Source organism: Oncorhynchus mykiss, chromosome 2, assembly GCF_057628025.1.
Source record: "Oncorhynchus mykiss isolate SJ-2025 chromosome 2, ASM5762802v1, whole genome shotgun sequence".
In the NCBI taxonomy this organism is placed as follows: Eukaryota; Metazoa; Chordata; class Actinopteri; order Salmoniformes; family Salmonidae; genus Oncorhynchus; species Oncorhynchus mykiss.
This window is the reverse complement of record NC_143023.1, coordinates 97,436,367-97,455,592: the sequence shown is the minus strand read 5'-3', so window position 1 is coordinate 97,455,592 and position 19,226 is coordinate 97,436,367. Positions and strand designations below refer to the sequence as shown.

Genomic DNA, 19,226 nt, shown 5'->3' with positions numbered 1-19,226 from the left:
CCATCTCCCCTCTCACCACCCTATCACTCCATCTTTCCCTCCCCCCTCTTCCTTCCTCTCCTTCCCCTCCTCCTTTCTCCCTCCTCCCCCCTATCCTCCTTTCTCCCTCCTCCCCCCTGTTCCTTCCTCCCCCCTCTTCCTTCCTCCCTCCTCCCTTCCTCCCCCTCTCTTCCTCCCCCTCCCCCCTCTTCCTTCCTCCCTCCTCCCTTCCTCCCCCTCTTTTCCTCCCCCTCTCCCTCTCTTCCTTCCTCTCCTACTTCCCCCCCCTCTCTCCTTCCTCCCCCTCCTCTCCTCCGTCTTCCCCTAGAGTCCATCTGTAGTATCAGTAGCCCTACCTCCAGACCTCCAGACCCCTGTCACCCAGTTCTGTCTGGAGCAGCGGGCACACGGTGGTGCCAACCGTCACGTCTGGGCCGTAGACTTCATGCAGCTGCTGCCCGTTCTGCCTGCCACACACACCCACGTGGCCCAGTTCTCCATCAACCTGGGCTGTGGATCCTACCAGCCTGCCAACAGGTACAATACACCAGCACAATGCAAAACAATCAATACACCTTCTGTACTGTTGCCCTCAACAGCCAGCACAATGCAAAACAATCAATACACCTTCTGTACTGTTGCCCTCAACAGCCAGCACGATGCAAACCAATCAATACACCTTCTGTACTGTTGCCCTCAACAGCCAGCACAATGCAAACCAATCAATGCACCTTCTGTACTGTTGCCCTCAACAGCCAGCACAATGCAAAACAATCAATACACCTTCTGTACTGTTGCCCTCAACAGCCAGCACGATGCAAACCAATCAATACACCTTCTGTACTGTTGCCCTCAACAGCCAGCACGATGCAAACCAATCAATGCACCTTCTGTACTGTTGCCCTCAACAGCCAGCACAATGCAAAACAATCAATACACCTTCTGTACTGTTGCCCTCAACAGCCAGCACGATGCAAACCAATCAATACACCTTCTGTACTGTTGCCCTCAACAGCCAGCACAATGCAAAACAATCAATACACCTTCTGTACTGTTGCCCTCAACAGCCAGCACAATGCAAAACAATCAATACACCTTCTGTACTGTTGCCCTCAACAGCCAGCACGATGCAAACCAATCAATACACCTTCTGTACTGTTGCCCTCAACAGCCAGCACAATGCAAAACAATCAATACACCTTCTGTACTGTTGCCCTCAACAGCCAGCACAATGCAAACCAATCAATACACCTTCTGTACTGTTGCCCTCAACAGCCAGCACAATGCAAAACAATCAATACACCTTCTGTACTGTTGCCCTCAACAGCCAGCACGATGCAAACCAATCAATACACCTTCTGTACTGTTGCCCTCAACAGCCAGCACGATGCAAACCAATCAATACACCTTCTGTACTGTTGCCCTCAACAGCCAGCACGATGCAAACCAATCAATGCACCTTCTGTACTGTTGCCCTCAACAGCCAGCACAATGCAAAACAATCAATACACCTTCTGTACTGTTGCCCTCAACAGCCAGCACAATGCAAAACAATCAATACACCTTCTGTACTGTTGCCCTCAACAGCCAGCACAATGCAAAACAATCAATACACCTTCTGTACTGTTGCCCTCAACAGCCAGCACAATGCAAAACAATCAATACACCTTCTGTACTGTTGCCCTCAACAGCCAGCACAATGCAAAACAATCAATACACCTTCTGTACTGTTGCCCTCAACAGCCAGCACAATGCAAAACAATCAATACACCTTCTGTACTGTTGCCCTCAAAAGCCAGCACAATGCAAACCAATCAATACACCTTCTGTACTGTTGCCCTCAACAGCCAGCACAATGCAAAACAATCAATACACCTTCTGTACTGTTGCCCTCAACAGCCAGCACGATGCAAACCAATCAATACACCTTCTGTACTGTTGCCCTCAACAGCCAGCACGATGCAAACCAATCAATACACCTTCTGTACTGTTGCCCTCAACAGCCAGCACAATGCAAAACAATCAATACACCTTCTGTACTGTTGCCCTCAACAGCCAGCACAATGCAAACCAATCAATACACCTTCTGTACTGTTGCCCTCAACAGCCAGCACAATGCAAAACAATCAATACACCTTCTGTACTGTTGCCCTCAACAGCCAGCACGATGCAAACCAATCAATACATTTTCTATTTGCACACATTTCATATTAATAGATTTTTTGCAATACTGACAATTCTTCCCCCATTTCTCAATACTGACAATTCTTCCCCCATTTCTCAATACTGACAATTCTTCCCCCATTTCTCAATACTGACAATTCTTCCCCCATTTCTCAATACTGACAATTCTTCCCCCATTTCTCAATACTGACAATTCTTCCCCCATTTCTCAATACTGACAGTTCTTCCCCCATTTCTCAATACTGACAATTCTTCCCCCATTTCTCAATACTGACAGTTCTTCCCCCATTTCTCAATACTGACAGTTCTTCCCCCATTTCTCAATACTGACAATTCTTCCCCCATTTCTCAATACTGACAATTCTTCCCCCATTTCTCTTATACTGACAATTCTTCCCCCATTTCTCTTATACTGACAATTCTTCCCTCATTTCTCAATACTGACAATTCTTCCCCCATTTCTCAATACTGACAATTCTTCCCCCATTTCTCAATACTGACAATTCTTCCCCCATTTCTCAATACTGACAATTCTTCCCCCATTTCGCAATACTGACAGTTCTTCCCCCATTTCTCAATACTGACAATTCTTCCCCCATTTCTCAATACTGACAATTCTTCCCCCATTTCTCAATACTGACAATTCTTCCCCCATTTCTCAATACTGACAATTCTTCGCCCATTTCTCAATACTGACAATTCTTCCCCCATTTCTCAATACTGACAGTTCTTCCCCCATTTCTCAATACTGACAATTCTTCCCCTTTTTTTACAATGTGTTGTAAGGTGGAATAAAAACGTGTCTTCCTCTTTGTTAGTGTCAATCTGGAGTTTTCCACCAATCACGGTCGTTCCTGGTCCCTGCTCCACACAGAGTGTCTCCCAGACTTGTGTGCTGGACCTCACCTACCACATAGCACCATCTACTCCTCTGATAACTACAGCGGGTAGGGATGTTTGTGTGTGTGTGTGTTTGTTTATGTGGCTTTACGTGTGTGTGTGTGTGTGTGTGTGTGTGTGTGTGTGTGTGTGTGTGTGTGTGTGTGTGTGTGTGTGTGTGTGTGTGTGTGTGTGTTTAGTGTTTTCCTGGATATGCACTTTTAGAAAGAAGGTTGCTAAGTTGAACCATACAGGGTTCATCGGTCTGTCCCGATAGGTTAAACCTTTTTGGTGCTGGGCAGAACCCTTTGCAGAGAACCTTCTATGAACGATTCTTCATAGAACCCTCCATGAACGGTTCCACCGAGAACCCTCTGAACGGTTCCACCGAGAACCCTCTATGAACGGTTCTACCTAGAACCCTCTATGAACGGGTCCACCGAGAACCCTCTATGAACGGTTCTACCAGCCTTATTAGCCTTTAAAATGTTATTATTTTATGATGTTACGTACGCCTCTTGGAAGGGGGAACACAACACCATGCTACACTCAACTCCCCGTGGAGTGAAAGAGGTATGTGACCGTAGGTGGAGGTAAAGAGGTATGGGACTGTAGGTGGAGGTAAAGAGGTATGTGACCGTAGGTGGAGGTATATGACTGAAGGTGGAGGTATGGAGGTATGTGACTGTAGGTGGAGGTAAAGAGGTATGGGACTGTAGGTGGAGGTAAAGAGGTATGGGACTGTAGGTGGAGGTAAAGAGGTATGTGACCGTAGGTGGAGGTATATGACTGAAGGTGGAGGTATGGAGGTATGTGACTGTAGGTGGAGGTATAGAGGTATGGGACTGTAGGTGGAGGTAAAGAGGTATGGGACTGTAGGTGGAGGTATGTGACTGTAGGTGGAGGTAAAGAGGTATGTGACTAGGTGGAGGTAAAGAGGTATGTGACCGTAGGTGGAGGTATATGACTGAAGGTGGAGGTATGGAGGTATGTGACTGTAGGTGAGGGTAAGGATTACAGAGGCAGATAATATTACTGTTTACAGGGAATTTATTTCGTTCACACGGTAATTGTGGGGAAGGGGGGGCTGGACGGAACCAAAGCAAAGAAAGTTAAAGAGCCCCCTCTCCTACCTACCCACTACTTCCCTAACCTTAATGCCACATGGCGGGCTAACCAAATACATAGAGTGCATGCTACGGGTACAGTTTAACTTATGTTTACAGACACCTTAGCCAAATACATTTAATCTCAGTTTTTCACAATTCCTGACATTCAATCATAGTAATAATTCCCTGTTTTAGGTCAGTTAAGATCACCAATTTCTTTTAAGAATGTGAAAATGTCAGAATAATAGTAGAGAGAATGATTTATTTCAGCTTTTATTTCTTTCATCACATTCCCAGTGGGTCAGAAGTTTATATACACTCAATTAACAGCATTGCCTTTAAATTGTTTAACTTAGGTCAAACGTTTCAGGTAGCTTTCCACAAGCTTCCCACAATAAGTTGGGTGAATTTTGGCCCATTCCTCCTGACAGAGCTGGTGTAACTGAGTCAGGTTTGTAGGCCTCCTTGCTCGCACATGCTTTTTCAGTTCTGCCCACACATTTTCTATAGGATTGAGGTCAGGGCTTTGTGATGGCCACTCCAATACCTTGACTTTGTTGTCGTCAAGCCATTTTTTATGCTTGGGGTGATTGTCCATTTGAAAGACCCATTTGCGACCAAACTAACTTGCTGACTGATGTCTCGAGATGTTGCTTCAATATATCCATAAATGTCCCTTTCTCATGATGACATCTATTTTATGAAGTGCACCAGTCCCTCCTGCAGCAAAGCACCCCCACAACATGATGCTCCCACCCCCGTGCTTCACAGTTGGGATGGTGTTCTTCGGCTTGCAAGCCTTCCCCTTTTTCATCCAAACATAACGATGGTCATTACGGCCAAACAGTTCTGTTTGTTTCATCAGACCAGAGGACATTTCTCCAAAAATTACGATCTTAGTCCCCATGTGCAGTTGCAACCTGTAGTCTGGCTTTTTTATAGCAGTTTTGGAGCAGTGGCTTCTTCCTTACTGAGAGGCCTTTCAGGTTATGTTGATATAGGACTCGTTTTACTATGGATATAGATACTTTTGTACCTGTTTTCTCCAGCATCTTTCCAAGGTCCTTTGCTGTTGTTCTGGGATTGATTTGCACTTTTCACACCGAAGTACGTTCAGCTCTAGGAGACGAAGTGCGTCTCCTTCCTGAGTGGTATGACGGCTGCGTGATCCCATGGTGTTTATACTTGCGTACTATTGTTTTTCCCATGATGTCAGGCAAAGAGGCACTGAGTTTGAAGGTAGACCTTGAAATACATCCACAGGTACACCTCCAATTGACTCAAATGATATTAGCCAATCAGAATCTTCTAATGCAATCATTTTCTGTCATTTTCCCAGCTGTTTAAAGGCACAGTCAACTTAGTGTATGTAAACCTTTGACCCACTGGAATTGTGATACAGTGAATTATAAGTGAAATAATCTGTCTGAAAACAATTGTTGGAAAAATGACTTGTGTCATGCACAAAGTAGATGTCCTAACCGACTTGCCAAAACTATAGTTTGTTAACAAGACATTTGTGGAGTGGTTGAAAAACGAGTCTTAATGACTCCAACCTAAGTGTATCTGTCACGGGTGTCGTTGGAAGTGGACCAAAGCACAGCGTGGTGAGAGTACATATTCCTTTAAACTTCAACTGTATATGGATGCTCGCAGGTCTCTTGCCTAAGCACTCCCAAGGTGCCTTCCCCTTCCCCCCCTGGGAACAAAAACACAATAATTACTAACTTAAAGTGAACAATTTCAATAATCACAAACATAGTCATTTTGGCATACACATACCTCAGCTGGACCGGCTACAAAATCCTTTACAACAAATTAATCAGACCCACAACCAACACAGCACATACAAAGAAGCTCTTTCCTAACAAAGGAACGCTGGCTTTTCAAGCTGCAGAAGGAGTCGGTAATTGAAGACAGCTGTACCCCCTGACGAGAGGGCGGGGTCAGAGCGCCGATTAGTAATGGGCCGACCAATCAGCCGCTTTAGGGGAATCCAGGAAGCCATTTTCCTGAAATACACACAAACCCACAACACAGAAGGAACGTAATATATGATAGTACATGACATATATCATGTGACCTTTCTTTGAGGACCTAGTTATATACCCTGACACAGTGGTGTTACACATTAGGCCTGCAAGTCACTTAATGCTGGCTTGCAAAGTGAGGTGTAATTCCTATTGGAATCCAGCCAGAGTGAAGGTATCCAACAAGTGGAGTTGTTAATCACACAAGACCTGGATTCATGATGATTTTGCAGGGTAGAGGAACACATTGAACACTGAGACAACCTCAATCAACCGAACTGGAACAGCCATCTCAGTAACGGGTGCAATAGATCCAACTGATTGGATTAGTTTAAAAAAAACCTCTCTGTTATTTGTCTTTGTGTAGTAAAAAAAATGTATTAATCAATAAATGTACGTGCAAAACAAAAACACATATTACAGTAAAACAAACAATTCTGGAAAATTTCCCTTCAATAGAGCATGCTGGGAAATATTATATATGGTTCAATGTAAAACCCTTCTTGTCTTTCAAAAAAATAACCCAAGAACCTTTTCCTTCAAAAACAATTCTTAGGATGTTAAAGGTTCTAAGTAGAACCATTTGCCTTCCAAAAAGGGTTCTTCTAATCAAAACTGTTCTAGGTAGAACCCTATCCCTCTGCAAAAGAACCCTTTCGGAACCCTTTTTGTCTAAGATTGTACTGTCTGACTGTTGGCATGTCCCTCTGTGTCTCTATCTCCAGCTGGACGAGGATCTCCATCCCCTTGCCCAACGCTGCCCTGACTGAGAACACCCAGTTCCGTTGGAGACAGGGTGGCATGGGAGCTGGCAACATGTGGGCCATAGACAATGGTGGGAACCTTATACACACACTGTTGGTCCTGTAAATCTCATAAGATCGTGGGACATTAAGTTTGTTGATTCAATTCCCCTCAGATATTCACTTACTAAAAATACAAAAGAGAATCAAATTCCCGTCTTTCCAAAATTATTGTTTTTTTGGGGTCCGAGTATTTAATTGACTAATCTCTCTGTTGTCTGTGTATCTGTCCAGTGTACATCGGTCCATCCTGCCTTCGTTTCTGTTCTGGAAGAGGACACTGCTCCCGTACCGGCTGCAAGTAAGAGCAGATCTTAATGAAAGAATTAACGATGTCATATCTTGAATTGAATTATTCTCATTCTCAATAACGCTCATTCATCAAATGCCTTGCTGTGATCAAATCCTTTTATTTATACTATTACATTATGATAATAAATGTCCTGGATGGGTACCTTTCTCTCTCTCTCTCTCTCTCTCTCTCTCTCTCTCTCTCTCTCTCTCTCTCTCTCTCTCTCTCTCTCTCTGTCTTTCTTTCTCTCTCTCTCTCTCTCTCTCTCTCTCTCTCTCTCTCTCTCTCTCTGTCTTTCTTTCTCTCTCTCTCTCTCTCTCTCTCTCTCTCGCTCTTTCTCTCCCCCCTCTCTCTCTCTCGCTGTCTCTGTTTCTCTCTCTCTCTCTCTCTCTCTCTTTCTCTCTCACTCTCTCTCTCTCTCTCTCTCTCTCTCTCTCTCTCTCTCTCTCTCTCTCTCTCTCTCTCTCTCTCTCTCTCTCTCTCTCTCTCTCTCTGTCTTTCTTTCTCTCTCTCTCTCTCTCTCTCTCTCTCTCTCTCTCTCTCTCTCTCTCTCTCTCTCTCTCTCTCTCTCTCTCTCTCTCTCTCTCTCTCTCTCTCTCTGTCTTTCTTTCTCTCTCTCTCTCTCTCTCTCTCTCTCTCTCGCTCTTTCTCTCCCCCTCTCTCTCTCTCGCTGTCTCTCTCTCTGTCTCTCTCTCTCTGTCTCTGTCTCTGTCTCTCTCTCTCTGTCTCTCTCTCTCTATCTCTCTTGCTCTCTCTCTCTCTCCCCTCTCTCTCTCTCTGTTTCTCTCTCTCTCTTTCTCGCTCTCTCTCTGTTTCTCTCTCTCTCCCCTCTCTCTCTCTCTGTTTCTCTCTCTCTCTTTCTCGCTCTCTCTTGCTCTCTCTCTCTCTCTCTGTCTCTCTCTCTCTGTCTCTCTCGCTCTCTCTCTCTCTCCCCTCTCTCTCTGTTTCTCGCTCTCTCTTTCTCTCTCTCTCTCTGTTTCTCTCTCTCTCCCCTCTCTCTCGCTCTGTTTCTCTCTCTCTCTTTCTCGCTCTCTCTTGCTCTCTCTCTCTTTCTCTGTCTCTCTCTTTCTGTCTCTCGGTCTCTCTCTCTCTGTCTCTCTCTCTCTCTCGCCCTCTGTCTCGCTCTCTCTCTGTTTCGCTCTCTCTCCCCCTTCTCTCTCTCTCTCTCTCTCCCTCTCTCTCTCTCTCTCTCGTTCTCTCTCTCCCTCTGTCTCCCCCTCTCCATCTCCTCCCCACTCCCCCTCCTCGCTTTCCCTTCTCCCTCCTCTTCCTCCCCTCCTCCCCCCTGTCCTCCTCCCCCATGCCCTCTCTCCCACTCCCTCCCATCCTCTCCGCTCTCCCTCCTCTTCCTCCCCTCCTCCCCCCTGCCCTCCTCCCCATGCCCTCTCTCCCCCTTCCTCTCCTCTCCCCTCTCCCTTGTCTTCCTCCCCTCCTCTCTCCCTCCTCGTTCTCCCCCTCCATCCTCCCTCTCTTCCCCTCATCTCCTCCTGCAGGTGTGACCCAGGGTTTAGTGGTCCATCCTGTGAGCTGGCCTCCCAGACCTTCCCTGCCTTCCTGTCAGAGGGCTTCTCCAGTCCCAGACTCTCCTCCTATCACAGGTACACATGCGTTTCATGTTAAGCTGTTGTGTCTGCTCTTTGGGGTTTGGGCATCTGTAAAGCACTCTATGTTTCTTTACTCTCTGCAGTGCCAGCTGATTGGCCTTTCTAAACAGATCTCTTTCTTTCTCTCCGCCTCCCACAGCTTCTCCTCTCTGAGGGGAGCGGAGGTTAGTTTTGGCTGCGGGGTTCTGGCCAGCGGTAAGGCTTTGGTCTTCAACAGGGACAGCAGACGACACCTGGTGACCGCACCGCTTGACAGCTCACAGGCCAGGTAGAGTGTATACACACACACACACACACACACACACACTCATCTACAACTATGCCTTTATTTTCAGTGTCAGAGAGTTTAACTTTATCCCGGTGAGATCGTGGCTCATCATCTTATCTTCTCAATGTGTGTCCTCGTCTCTGATTGATACCGCTGTTCCAAAAAGTCACTCCTCCCTCCTCTGTCACATATCATATATATAAATATATATATGGGTTGGAGATGGACGGGGACTGCGGATGACAGGAGAGATGAGGGCAAAGAAAGAATGAGAGAAGGAGAGAGATGAGATGGCATCTGTGTTAGATTGGTTATGCCTGCTGCGGCTCCCTGTCGGACATATTAAATGCCAGTCTCCTCTCTGATTGAGTGAACACCTGCCTGGAAGAGGAAACTGGGCTGATGATTAGAGCCAGATTGAGCCAGAGCCAAGGACAGAGGGAGCTGGGGGCTGAGTGTGTCACTGAGGGCAAGTTCTGCAGCTCTCTGGGTTGCTGTCATCTCTTCCCTAGTTGCTAACATGTCAACTCTCACTGACACAGTATGAGGTGTAAACATGGCTGTAAATGTCTCTCTTTGTCTCTCTGTCTCTCTCTGTCTCTGTCTCTCTCTGTCTCTCTCACTCTGTCTCTCTCTCTCTCTCTCTCTCTCTCTCTCTCTCTCTCTCTCTCTCTTAAAATTGGGTTTGTTTTTGAATTCTTTGTGGGTCTTTTGTAATCTGAGGGAGATATGTGTCTCTAATATGGTCATACATTGGGCAGGAGGTTAGGAATTGCAGCTCAGTTTCCACCTCATTTTGTGGGCAGTGTGCACATCCCCTCTCTCTCTCTCTTTCTATCTCTCTCTCTTCCTCTCTCTATCCCTCTCTCTTTCTCTCTCTCTTCCTCTCTCTATTCAATTCAATTCAAGGGGCTTTATTGGCATGGGAAACGTGTTAACATTGCCAAAGGAAGTGAGGGAGATAATATACAAAAGTTAAATAAACAATACAAATTAACAGTAAACATTACACTCACAGAAGTTCCAAAAGAATAAAGACATTACAAATGTCATATTATGTCTATATACAGTGTTGTAACGATGTACAAATGGTTAAAGTACAAAAGGGAAAATAAATAAGCATAAATATGGGTTATATTTACAATGGTGTTTGTTCTTCACTGGTTGACCTTTTCTTGCAACAGGTCACACATCTTGCTGCTGTGATGGCACACTGTGGAATTTCACCCAGTAGATATGGGAGTTTATCAAAATTTGATTTGTTTTCTAATTCTTTGTGGATCTGTGTAATCTAAGGGAAATATGTCTCTCTAATATGGTCATATATTAGGCAGGAGGTTAGGAAGTGTAGCTCAGTTTCCACCTCATTTTGTGGGCAGTGAGCACATAGCCTGTCTTCTCTTGAGAGCCATGTCTGCCTACGGCGGCCTTTCTCAATAGCAAGGCTATGCTCACTGAGTCTGTACATAGTCAAAGCTTTCCTTAATTTTGGGTCAGTCACAGTGGTCAGGTGTTCTGCCGCTGTGTACTCTCTGTTTAGGGCCAAATAGCATTCTAGTTTGCTCTGTTTGTTTGTTAATTCTTTCCAATGTGTCAAGTAATTATCTTTTTGTTTTCTCATGATTTGGTTGGGTCTAATTGTGCTGCTGTCCTGGGGCTCTGTAGGGTATCCCTCTCTTCTCTATCCCTATATTTCTCTCTCTATATCTCTCTCTATATATATATGTTTATCTCTCTATCACACTCTCTCTTTACCTCCCTACTTTTCCTCTCATCTTTCTCCTCTGTCTAATTTTGTCCTCATTTGTTTAATCATCTCATCTATCATTCTGCCACCCACTCCCTCCCTCCTCCCTTCACACCTTCCCTGTCTTCCTCCATCCATGTCTGTTTGTCTAACCCCTTGCCTCTCCCATCTCTCCTCCCTCTATCCACCCCTCTCTCTCTGTCCCTCTATTCCCAACCTTACCCTTTACACCCCCCCCCCTCTCTCTCTCTTTCTCTCTCTCTTTCTCTCTCTCTCTCTCTCTCTCTCTCTCTCTCTCTCTCTTTCTCGCTCTGTCTCTCTCTCTCTCTCTCTCTCTCTCTCGCTCTCTGTCTCTCTCTCAATTCAATTTCAATTCAATTCAATTTAATTCAAGGGCTTTATTGGCATGGGAAACATGTGTTAACATTGCCAAAGCAAGTGAGGTAGACAACATACAAAGTTAATATATAAAGTGAAAAACAACAAAAATGAACAGTAAACATTACACATACAGAGGTTTCAAAACAGTAAAGACATTACAAATGTCATATTATATATATATATATACAGTGTTTTAACAATGTACAAATGGTTAAAGGACACAAGATAAAATAAATACGCATAAATATGGGTTGTATTTACAATGGTGTGTGTTCTTCACTGGTTGCCCTTTTCTCGTGGCAACAGGTCACAAATCTTGCTGCTGTGATGGCACACTGTAGAATTTCACCCAGTAGATATGGGAGTTTTTCAAAATTGGATTTGTTTTCGAATTCTTTGTGGATCTGTGTAATCTGAGGGAAATATGTCTCTCTAATATGGTCATACACTGGGCAGGAGGTTAGGAAGTGCAGCTCAGTTTCCACCTCATTTTGTGGGCAGTGAGCACATAGCCTGTCTTCTCTTGAGAGCCATGTCTGCCTACGGCGGCCTTTCTCAATAGCAAGGCTATGCTCACTGAGTCTGTACATAGTCAAAGCTTTCCTTAATTTTGGGTCAGTCACAGTGGTCAGGTATTCTGCCGCTGTGTACTCTCTGTTTAGGGCCAAATAGCATTCTAGTTTGCTCTGTTTTTTTGTTAATTCTTTCCAATGTGTCAAGTAATTATCTTTTTGTTTTCTCATGATTTGGTTGGGTCTAATTGTGCTGTTGTCCTGGGGCTCTGTAGGGTGTGTTTGTGTTTGTGAACAGAGCCCCAGGACCAGCTTGCTTAGGGGACTTCTCCAGGTTCATCTCTCTGTAGGTGATGGCTTTGTTATGGAAGGTTTTTGAATCGCTTCCTTTTCGGTGGTTGTAGAATTTAACAGCTCTTTTCTGGATTTTGATAATTGGTGGGTATCGGCCTAATTCTGCTCTGCATGCATTATTTGGTGTTCTACGTTGTACACAGAGGATATTTTTGCAGAATTCTGCGTGCAGAGTCTCAATTTGGTGTTTGTCCCATTTTGTGAAGTCTTGGTTGGTTGAAGAGGGTGGGGCTTAAGCTGCATCCCTGTCTAACCCCACGACCCTGTGTGAAGAAATGTGTGTGTTTTTTGCCAATTTTAACCGCACACTTGTTGTTTGTGTACATGGATTTCATAATGTCGTATGTTTTACCCCCAACACCACTTTCCATCAGTTTGTATAGCAGACCCTCATGCCAGATTGAGTCGAAGGCTTTTTTGAAATCAACAAAGCATGAGAAGACTTTGCCATTGTTTTGGTTTGTTTGGTTGTCAATTAGGGTGTGCAGGGTGAATACATGGTCTGTTGTACGGTAATTTGGTAAAAAGCCAATTTGACATTTGCTCAGTACATTGTTTTCATTGAGGAAATGTACGAGTCTGATGTTAATAATAATGCAGAGGATTTTCCCAAGGTTACTGTTGACACATATTCCCCGGTAGTTATTGGGGTCAAATTTGTCTCCACTTTTGTGGATTGGGGTGATCAGTCCTTGGTTCCAAATATTGGGGAAGATGCCAGAGCTAAGTATGATGTTAAAGAGTTTTAGTATAGCCAATTGGAATTTGTCGTCTGTATATTTGATCATTTCATTGAGGATACCATCAACACCACAGGCCTTTTTGGGTTGGAGGTTTTTTATTTTGTCCTGTAACTCATTCAATGTAATTGGAGAATCCAGTGGGTTCTGGTAGTCTTTAATAGTTGATTCTAAGATCTGTATTTGATCATGTATATGTTTTTGCTCTTTATTCTTTGTTATAGAGCCAAAAAGATTGGAGAAGTGGTTTACCCATACATCTCCATTTTGGATAGATAATTCTTCGTGTTGTTGTTTGTTTAGTGTTTTCCAATTTTCCCAGAAGTGGTTAGAGTCTATGGATTCTTCAATTGCATTGAGCTGATTTCTGACATGCTGTTCCTTCTTTTTCCGTAGTGTATTTCTGTATTGTTTTAGTGATTCACCATAGTGAAGGCGTAGACTCAGGTTTTCCGGGTCTCTATGTTTTTGGTTGGACAGGTTTCTCAATTTCTTTCTTAGATTTTTGCATTCTTCATCAAACCATTTGTCATTATTGTTAATTTTCTTCGGTTTTCTATTTGAGATTTTTAGATTTGATAGGGAAGCTGAGAGATCAAACATACTGTTAAGATTTTCTACTGCCAAGTTTACACCTTCACTATTACAGTGGAACGTTTTACCCAGGAAATTGTCTAAAAGGGATTGAATTTGTTGTTGCCTAATTGTTTTTTGGTAGGTTTCCAGACTGCATTCCTTCCATCTATAGCATTTCTTAATGTTACTCATTTCCTTTGGCTTTGATGCCTCATGATTGACTATTGCTCTGTTTAAGTTGACTGTGATTTTGCTGTGGTCTGATAGGGGTGTCAGTGGGCTGACTGTGAACACTCTGAGAGACTCTGGGTTGAGGTCAGTGATAAAGTAGTCTACAGTACTACTGCCAAGAGATGAGCTATAGGTGTACCTACCATAGGAGTCCCCTCGAAGCATACCGTTGACTATGTACATACCCAGCGTGCGACAGAGCTGCAGGAGTTGTGACCCGTTTTTGTTGGTTATGTTGTCATAGTTGTGCCTAGGGGGGCATATGTGGGAGGGAATGCTGTCACCTCCAGGCAGGTGTTTGTCCCCCTGTGTGCTGAGGGTGTAAGGTTCTTGTCCGGTTCTGGCATTTAGGTCGCCACAGACTAGTACATGTCCCTGGGCCTGGAAATGATTGATTTCCCCCTCCAGGATGGAGAAGCTGTCTTCATTAAAATATGGGGATTCTAGTGGGGGGATATAGGTAGCACACAGGAGGACATTTTTCTCTGTTAGGATAATTTCCTTTTGAATTTCTAGCCAAATGTAGAATGTTCCTGTTTTGATTCATTTAATGGAGTGAGTTAGGTCTGCTCTATACCAAATTAGCATACCCCCTGAGTCCCTTCCCTGTTTCACACCTGGTAGTTTGGTGGATGGGACTACCAGCTCTCTGTAACCTAGAGGGCAACCAGTGGGTCCGTCTCCTCTATACCAGGTTTCTTGCAGGATGACAATGTCTGTATTACCGATTTCTTTGGTGAAGTCCGGGTTTCTGCTCTTTAGGCCAAAGGCAGATGACCTCAGGCCTTGGATATTCCAGGATAATATAGTGAAGGCTTTTTGTTCCATAGAGTGTCCAATGTTGTTGGTCGTGGTTTGGCCTCAGGCCAGTAAGTGTGAGCAGAGCCTGGTGAGCATCTCTCTCTCTCTCTCTGTCTCTCTCTCTCTCTCTCTCCTGATCAATTTTCTCATTTTATTTTGCCACTATCAATCCATGTTTTCCTTTTCTCTCTACTCCTCCATCCCCCTCCAGGTACCTCCAGTTCACTCTGCGTCTTGGCAGTCGTAGCATCCTTAGTTCCTGTCCTGCCCCTGACCAATCAGGAGAGGGAGTCCTGCTGCATTACTCTTCAGACAACAGCATCACCTGGACCCTCCTGCAACACTACGCTTACCAGGGCTTCCACGAACCCAGGTACCACATCCTTAATGGTTACCAAGGCTTCCACTAACCCAGGTACCACACACTTAATGGTTACCAGGGCTTCCACGAACCCAGGTACCACACACTTAATGGTTACGGCTTCCACGAACCCAGGTACCACACACTTAATGGTTACCAGGGCTTCTACGAACCCAGGTACCACACACTTAATGGTTACCAGGGCTTCCACGAACACAGGTACCACACACTTAATGGTTACCAGGGCTTCCACTAACCCAGGTACCACACACTTAATGGTTACCAGGGCTTCCACGAACCCAGGTACCACACACTTAATGGTTACGGTTTCCACGAACCCAGGTACCACACACTTAATGGAGGCCTGGTGCTGGGGGAGTGACAGAGATGTAACCTACAGGGACCCATTGGCTCATTTAGTGTTGTCTACTGTGTTGTAATGAAGACAAATGGCTCTACACACTCACACACACACACAGAGCATGGCCTGTATCGCCTAGAGCGCTCTTCATCAGTGGGCAGAAGGTTGGGGGGAAAGTGTCAAGGATAGAGATGTGTCTGCTGAGAGGAGGTCATTGAGTCCACACCATCCTGGCCCAGCCTGAGTCAGAGCCTTGCTAATGTGACTCATTCCAGCTGGACTGCTTGGCTTATTTAGAGAACATTGAAAACACTCCCTCCTTTATTTCCCTCTGTCCTCTCTCCCCCGGTCATGATCTATTTTCTCTCCCTTCATTTCTACCTCTCTCCATCCCTTCCTGTGTCTCTTTCTCCATTCCTTCATCCTCTCTCCCCCTGTCATGATCTATTTTCTCTCCCTTCATTTCTACCTCTCTCCATCCCTTCCTGTGTCTCTTTCTCCGTCCCTCCATCCTCTCTCCCCCTGTCATGATCTATTTTCTCCCCCTTCATTTCTACCTCTCTACATCCCTTCCTGTGTCTCTTTCTCCATCCCTCCTTCCTCACTCTCCACCTGCCTTCCCCTCATCCCTCTCCTCATCCCTCCCCCCATCCATCCTCACTCTCCACCTACCTTCCCCTCATTCCTCCCCCCATCCGCCCCTCCGTCCTCACTCTCCTCTCCAGGATCGTATCAGTGGAGCTCCCTCCCGGTGCCCGTAAGTTCGGGGTGCAGTTCCGTTGGTGGCAGCCGTACCACTCTGGGCGTGGCCGTGACGTGTGGGCAGTGGATGACATCACTATGACCTCTGTACTGTTCAACACCATCAGTCTGGACTTCAGTAATGTACTGGATGTCACTCAGAGTCTAGGCTTCTACCTTGGACACGTCCAGCCCTACTGCCGACACGACTGGACACTCAGGTACAGGACGGAAGCTTCCAGGCTTCTTATTTAACCTTTATATAACAAGTCAGTTAATTTATTGAACAAATGATTATTTTGCAACGACGGCTTTACCCCCGGGCCAAACCCGGAAGACGCTGGGCCAAACCCGGAAGACGCTGGGCCAAACCCGGAAGACGCTGGGCCAAACCCGGAAGACGCTGGGCCAAATTGTGCGCCGCCCTATGGGACTCCACAATCACGGCCGGTTGTGATACAGCCTGGATTCGAACCAGGGTGTCTGTAGTGACGCCTCTAGCACTGAGATGCAGTGGTCTGAGACCGCTGAGCCACTCGGCTTCTTACTTTCAGATTTTCCAAGTGTGACCACTGTCCTGTGGTGCAGGAACGTCACAATTCAAATTGTGCTTTAGTTGTGCTGCGTCTCTGCTAGTTTACTTTAGTACGGTCTAATTATCAACTCTGGTCCGCAGGTCAATGTGATTAACTCTCTCCTGCGTTGTGTAGTTTCTCAGGCGAGCCCAGCCCCGGGTCCAGTATCCGTTATGTGGAGACACAGTCCATGCAGATCGGAGCGTCCTACACCCTGCAGTTTTCATTGGTCATGGGCTGCGGCCGAGACCCCTCCCCCAACATCGACACACAGGTCCGCCTGGAGTTCTCCACCAATCACGGCCTGACCTGGCACCTAGTCAAAGGGGTGAGGAAGGAGGGAAATATAGTTCATAATCAACCATATGGGGCTACTGACAGTCTTGGAATTTGGCACACGTGCTCAGGGGTGTGAGTCATGCTAACCTGTAGATGAATAATTCTTATTATTTTGAAAACAGAAAAGGTTTTACACCCCTGTCATATCATTTGAAGCTAGTTCTAACTTCCTGTTTTCGTGGTCGTATCATTGTTTAGGACTTAGTGAAAGTTCATTTCCTGGTTGGAAAAGTAACACGAAGGGAAAAACACTTTCGTAATAATTTATTCATTTATTCATGTATTCATTTATTCATGTATTTATCATGAATACTGATTTTCCATTATGGTATTGGTAATAACCAGCAAATAATGACACTTCTTTAAATAATAAATTATTTGACGAATAAACTCTTTAAAGTCTTTAAATGTGTCACTTTGTCTCCAAAGAAGAATTAGAGCTAATGCTAATTTCCTCATCTTTCAGTATTAATACACATTACTACTGAATAAAAAGAGATTATCATAACATGATTCAACAAAGATTTTTCTTCTCATGAATATGAATTAAAAACCTAAAGTAGCCTCATCATTTTTTTATTATATTATTTATAGGCTTTAGGAGATTGAACCAGATTTAATGAGTCTCCTTCAAGTGTAATATTATCGACCAAGGCCGAGGCAAACACACACACACACACACACACACAGTAAAGTCTCCCAACACCTGTAGAGTTATTCTAGTATTATTAAAAAGTAAATGACCTTAAATGACCTTCCATAACGTCTGTTCACTTATTCCCTGTTGGACTGTTATGTCAGTGGTCGATGTGCTGAGCAGCTTCCTCCTGGGCTTCTCCTCTTCACTATCTGATACAGAAGCTATTTAAAAAAAAAACAATTCTGGATGGATTCTCCAACGGGGTTTCGCCTGCCATATCAGTACAGTTATACTCACATTATTTTAACAGTTTTAGAAACTTCAGAGTGTTTTCTATCCAATTCTACCAGTTGCTAAGTTGAACCATACAGGGTTCATCGGTTTGTGTGTGTGTGTGTGTGCGTGGGTTTACGTGTGTGTGTGTGTGTTTGTGTGTGTGTGTGTGTGTGTGTGTGTGTGTGTGTGTGTGTGTGTGTGTGTGTGTGTGTGTGTGTGTGTGTGTGTGTGTGTGTGTGTGTGTGTGTGTGTGTGTTTAGTGTTTTCCTGGATATACACTTTTGGAAAGAAAGTTGCTAAGTTGAACCATACAGGGTTCATCGGTCTGTGTGTGTATATGTGGGGTTTGCGTGTGTGTGTGTGTGTGTGTGTGTGTGTGTGTGTGTGTGTGTGTGTGTGTGTGTGTGTGTGTGTGTGTGTGTGTGTGTTTACGTGTGTGTGTGTGTGTTTAGTGTTTTCCTGGATATGCACTTTTAGAAAGAAGGTTGCTAAGTTGAACCATACAGGGTTCATCGGTCTGTCCCGATAGGTTAAACCTTTTTGGTGCTGGGCAGAACCCTTTGCAGAGAACCTTCTATGAACGATTCTTCATAGAACCCTCTATGAACGGTTCTACCTAGAACCCTCTATGAACGGGCAGAACCTATGCATATCCTTCTGGACCTGAGTAACAGGCAGTTTAGTGTTACGTCAGTCATCCGAACTTCCAGAATACCTCCCCTTAGCCAAAAAGAGGTTTTAAATCGTGAACTGCTGACATTGTGACACGTACAACAAATGTACCGTGTGGAACCAAAGCCCATTGTCGTCCAGACGGCGTCAGTCTAACGCGACACCAGTCGCCGGGAGCCATGGTTCCATCGATCTGACGCGAGACAATGACCAAAGCCCACAAATCGGCTGGTACCAGCACCATACTCTAACCTACTGGTACCAGCACCATACTCTAACCTACTGGTACCAGCACCATACTATAACCTACTGGTACCAGCACCGTACTCTAACCTACTGGTACCAGCACCGTACTCTAACCTACTGGCACCAGCACCGTACTCTAACCTACTGGCACCAGCACCGTACTCTAACCTACTGGTACCAGCACCATACTCTAACCTGCTGGTACCACCTTCTGGCAGGTATGTTGAGGAGTTGACTGAGTATGTTGTTGATGATAATGTTGTTGTTGTTTTTTGTTGTGCCCGCGTAGGCCTGTCTGCCAGGGATGCCCAGCTGTTCTGAGTTCACTGCCCCAAGTGTATATCATCCCTCTGAGTTCACTGCCTGGAGGCGTATTACTTTACCACTACCACACAGAGCATGGTGAGTAACACACACAGACACACACACACACACACACACACACAGACACACACACACACACACACACACACACAGACACACACACACACACACAGACACACGCACACACACAGACACACACAC

At 45.1% G+C, this 19,226-nt stretch overlaps 1 protein-coding gene across 3 annotated transcripts in view; it reads left to right on the top strand.

Annotated features, from left to right (window-relative positions):
• reln (reelin) overlaps nt 1–19,226 on the top strand; it is a 293,151-nt gene that overhangs the window by 211,986 nt on the left and 61,939 nt on the right. For all 3 annotated transcript variants that reach the window (XM_090213321.1, XM_090213329.1, XM_090213323.1), the window contains exons 14-23: nt 308–516; nt 2,982–3,110; nt 6,907–7,016; nt 7,219–7,285; nt 8,770–8,874; nt 9,020–9,148; nt 14,702–14,863; nt 15,938–16,174; nt 16,664–16,856; nt 18,991–19,103. In XM_090213321.1, the coding sequence (XP_090069447.1) occupies nt 308–516; nt 2,982–3,110; nt 6,907–7,016; nt 7,219–7,285; nt 8,770–8,874; nt 9,020–9,148; nt 14,702–14,863; nt 15,938–16,174; nt 16,664–16,856; nt 18,991–19,103 (1,454 nt within the window). The remainder of the gene's footprint in view (nt 1–307; nt 517–2,981; nt 3,111–6,906; nt 7,017–7,218; nt 7,286–8,769; nt 8,875–9,019; nt 9,149–14,701; nt 14,864–15,937; nt 16,175–16,663; nt 16,857–18,990; nt 19,104–19,226) is intronic.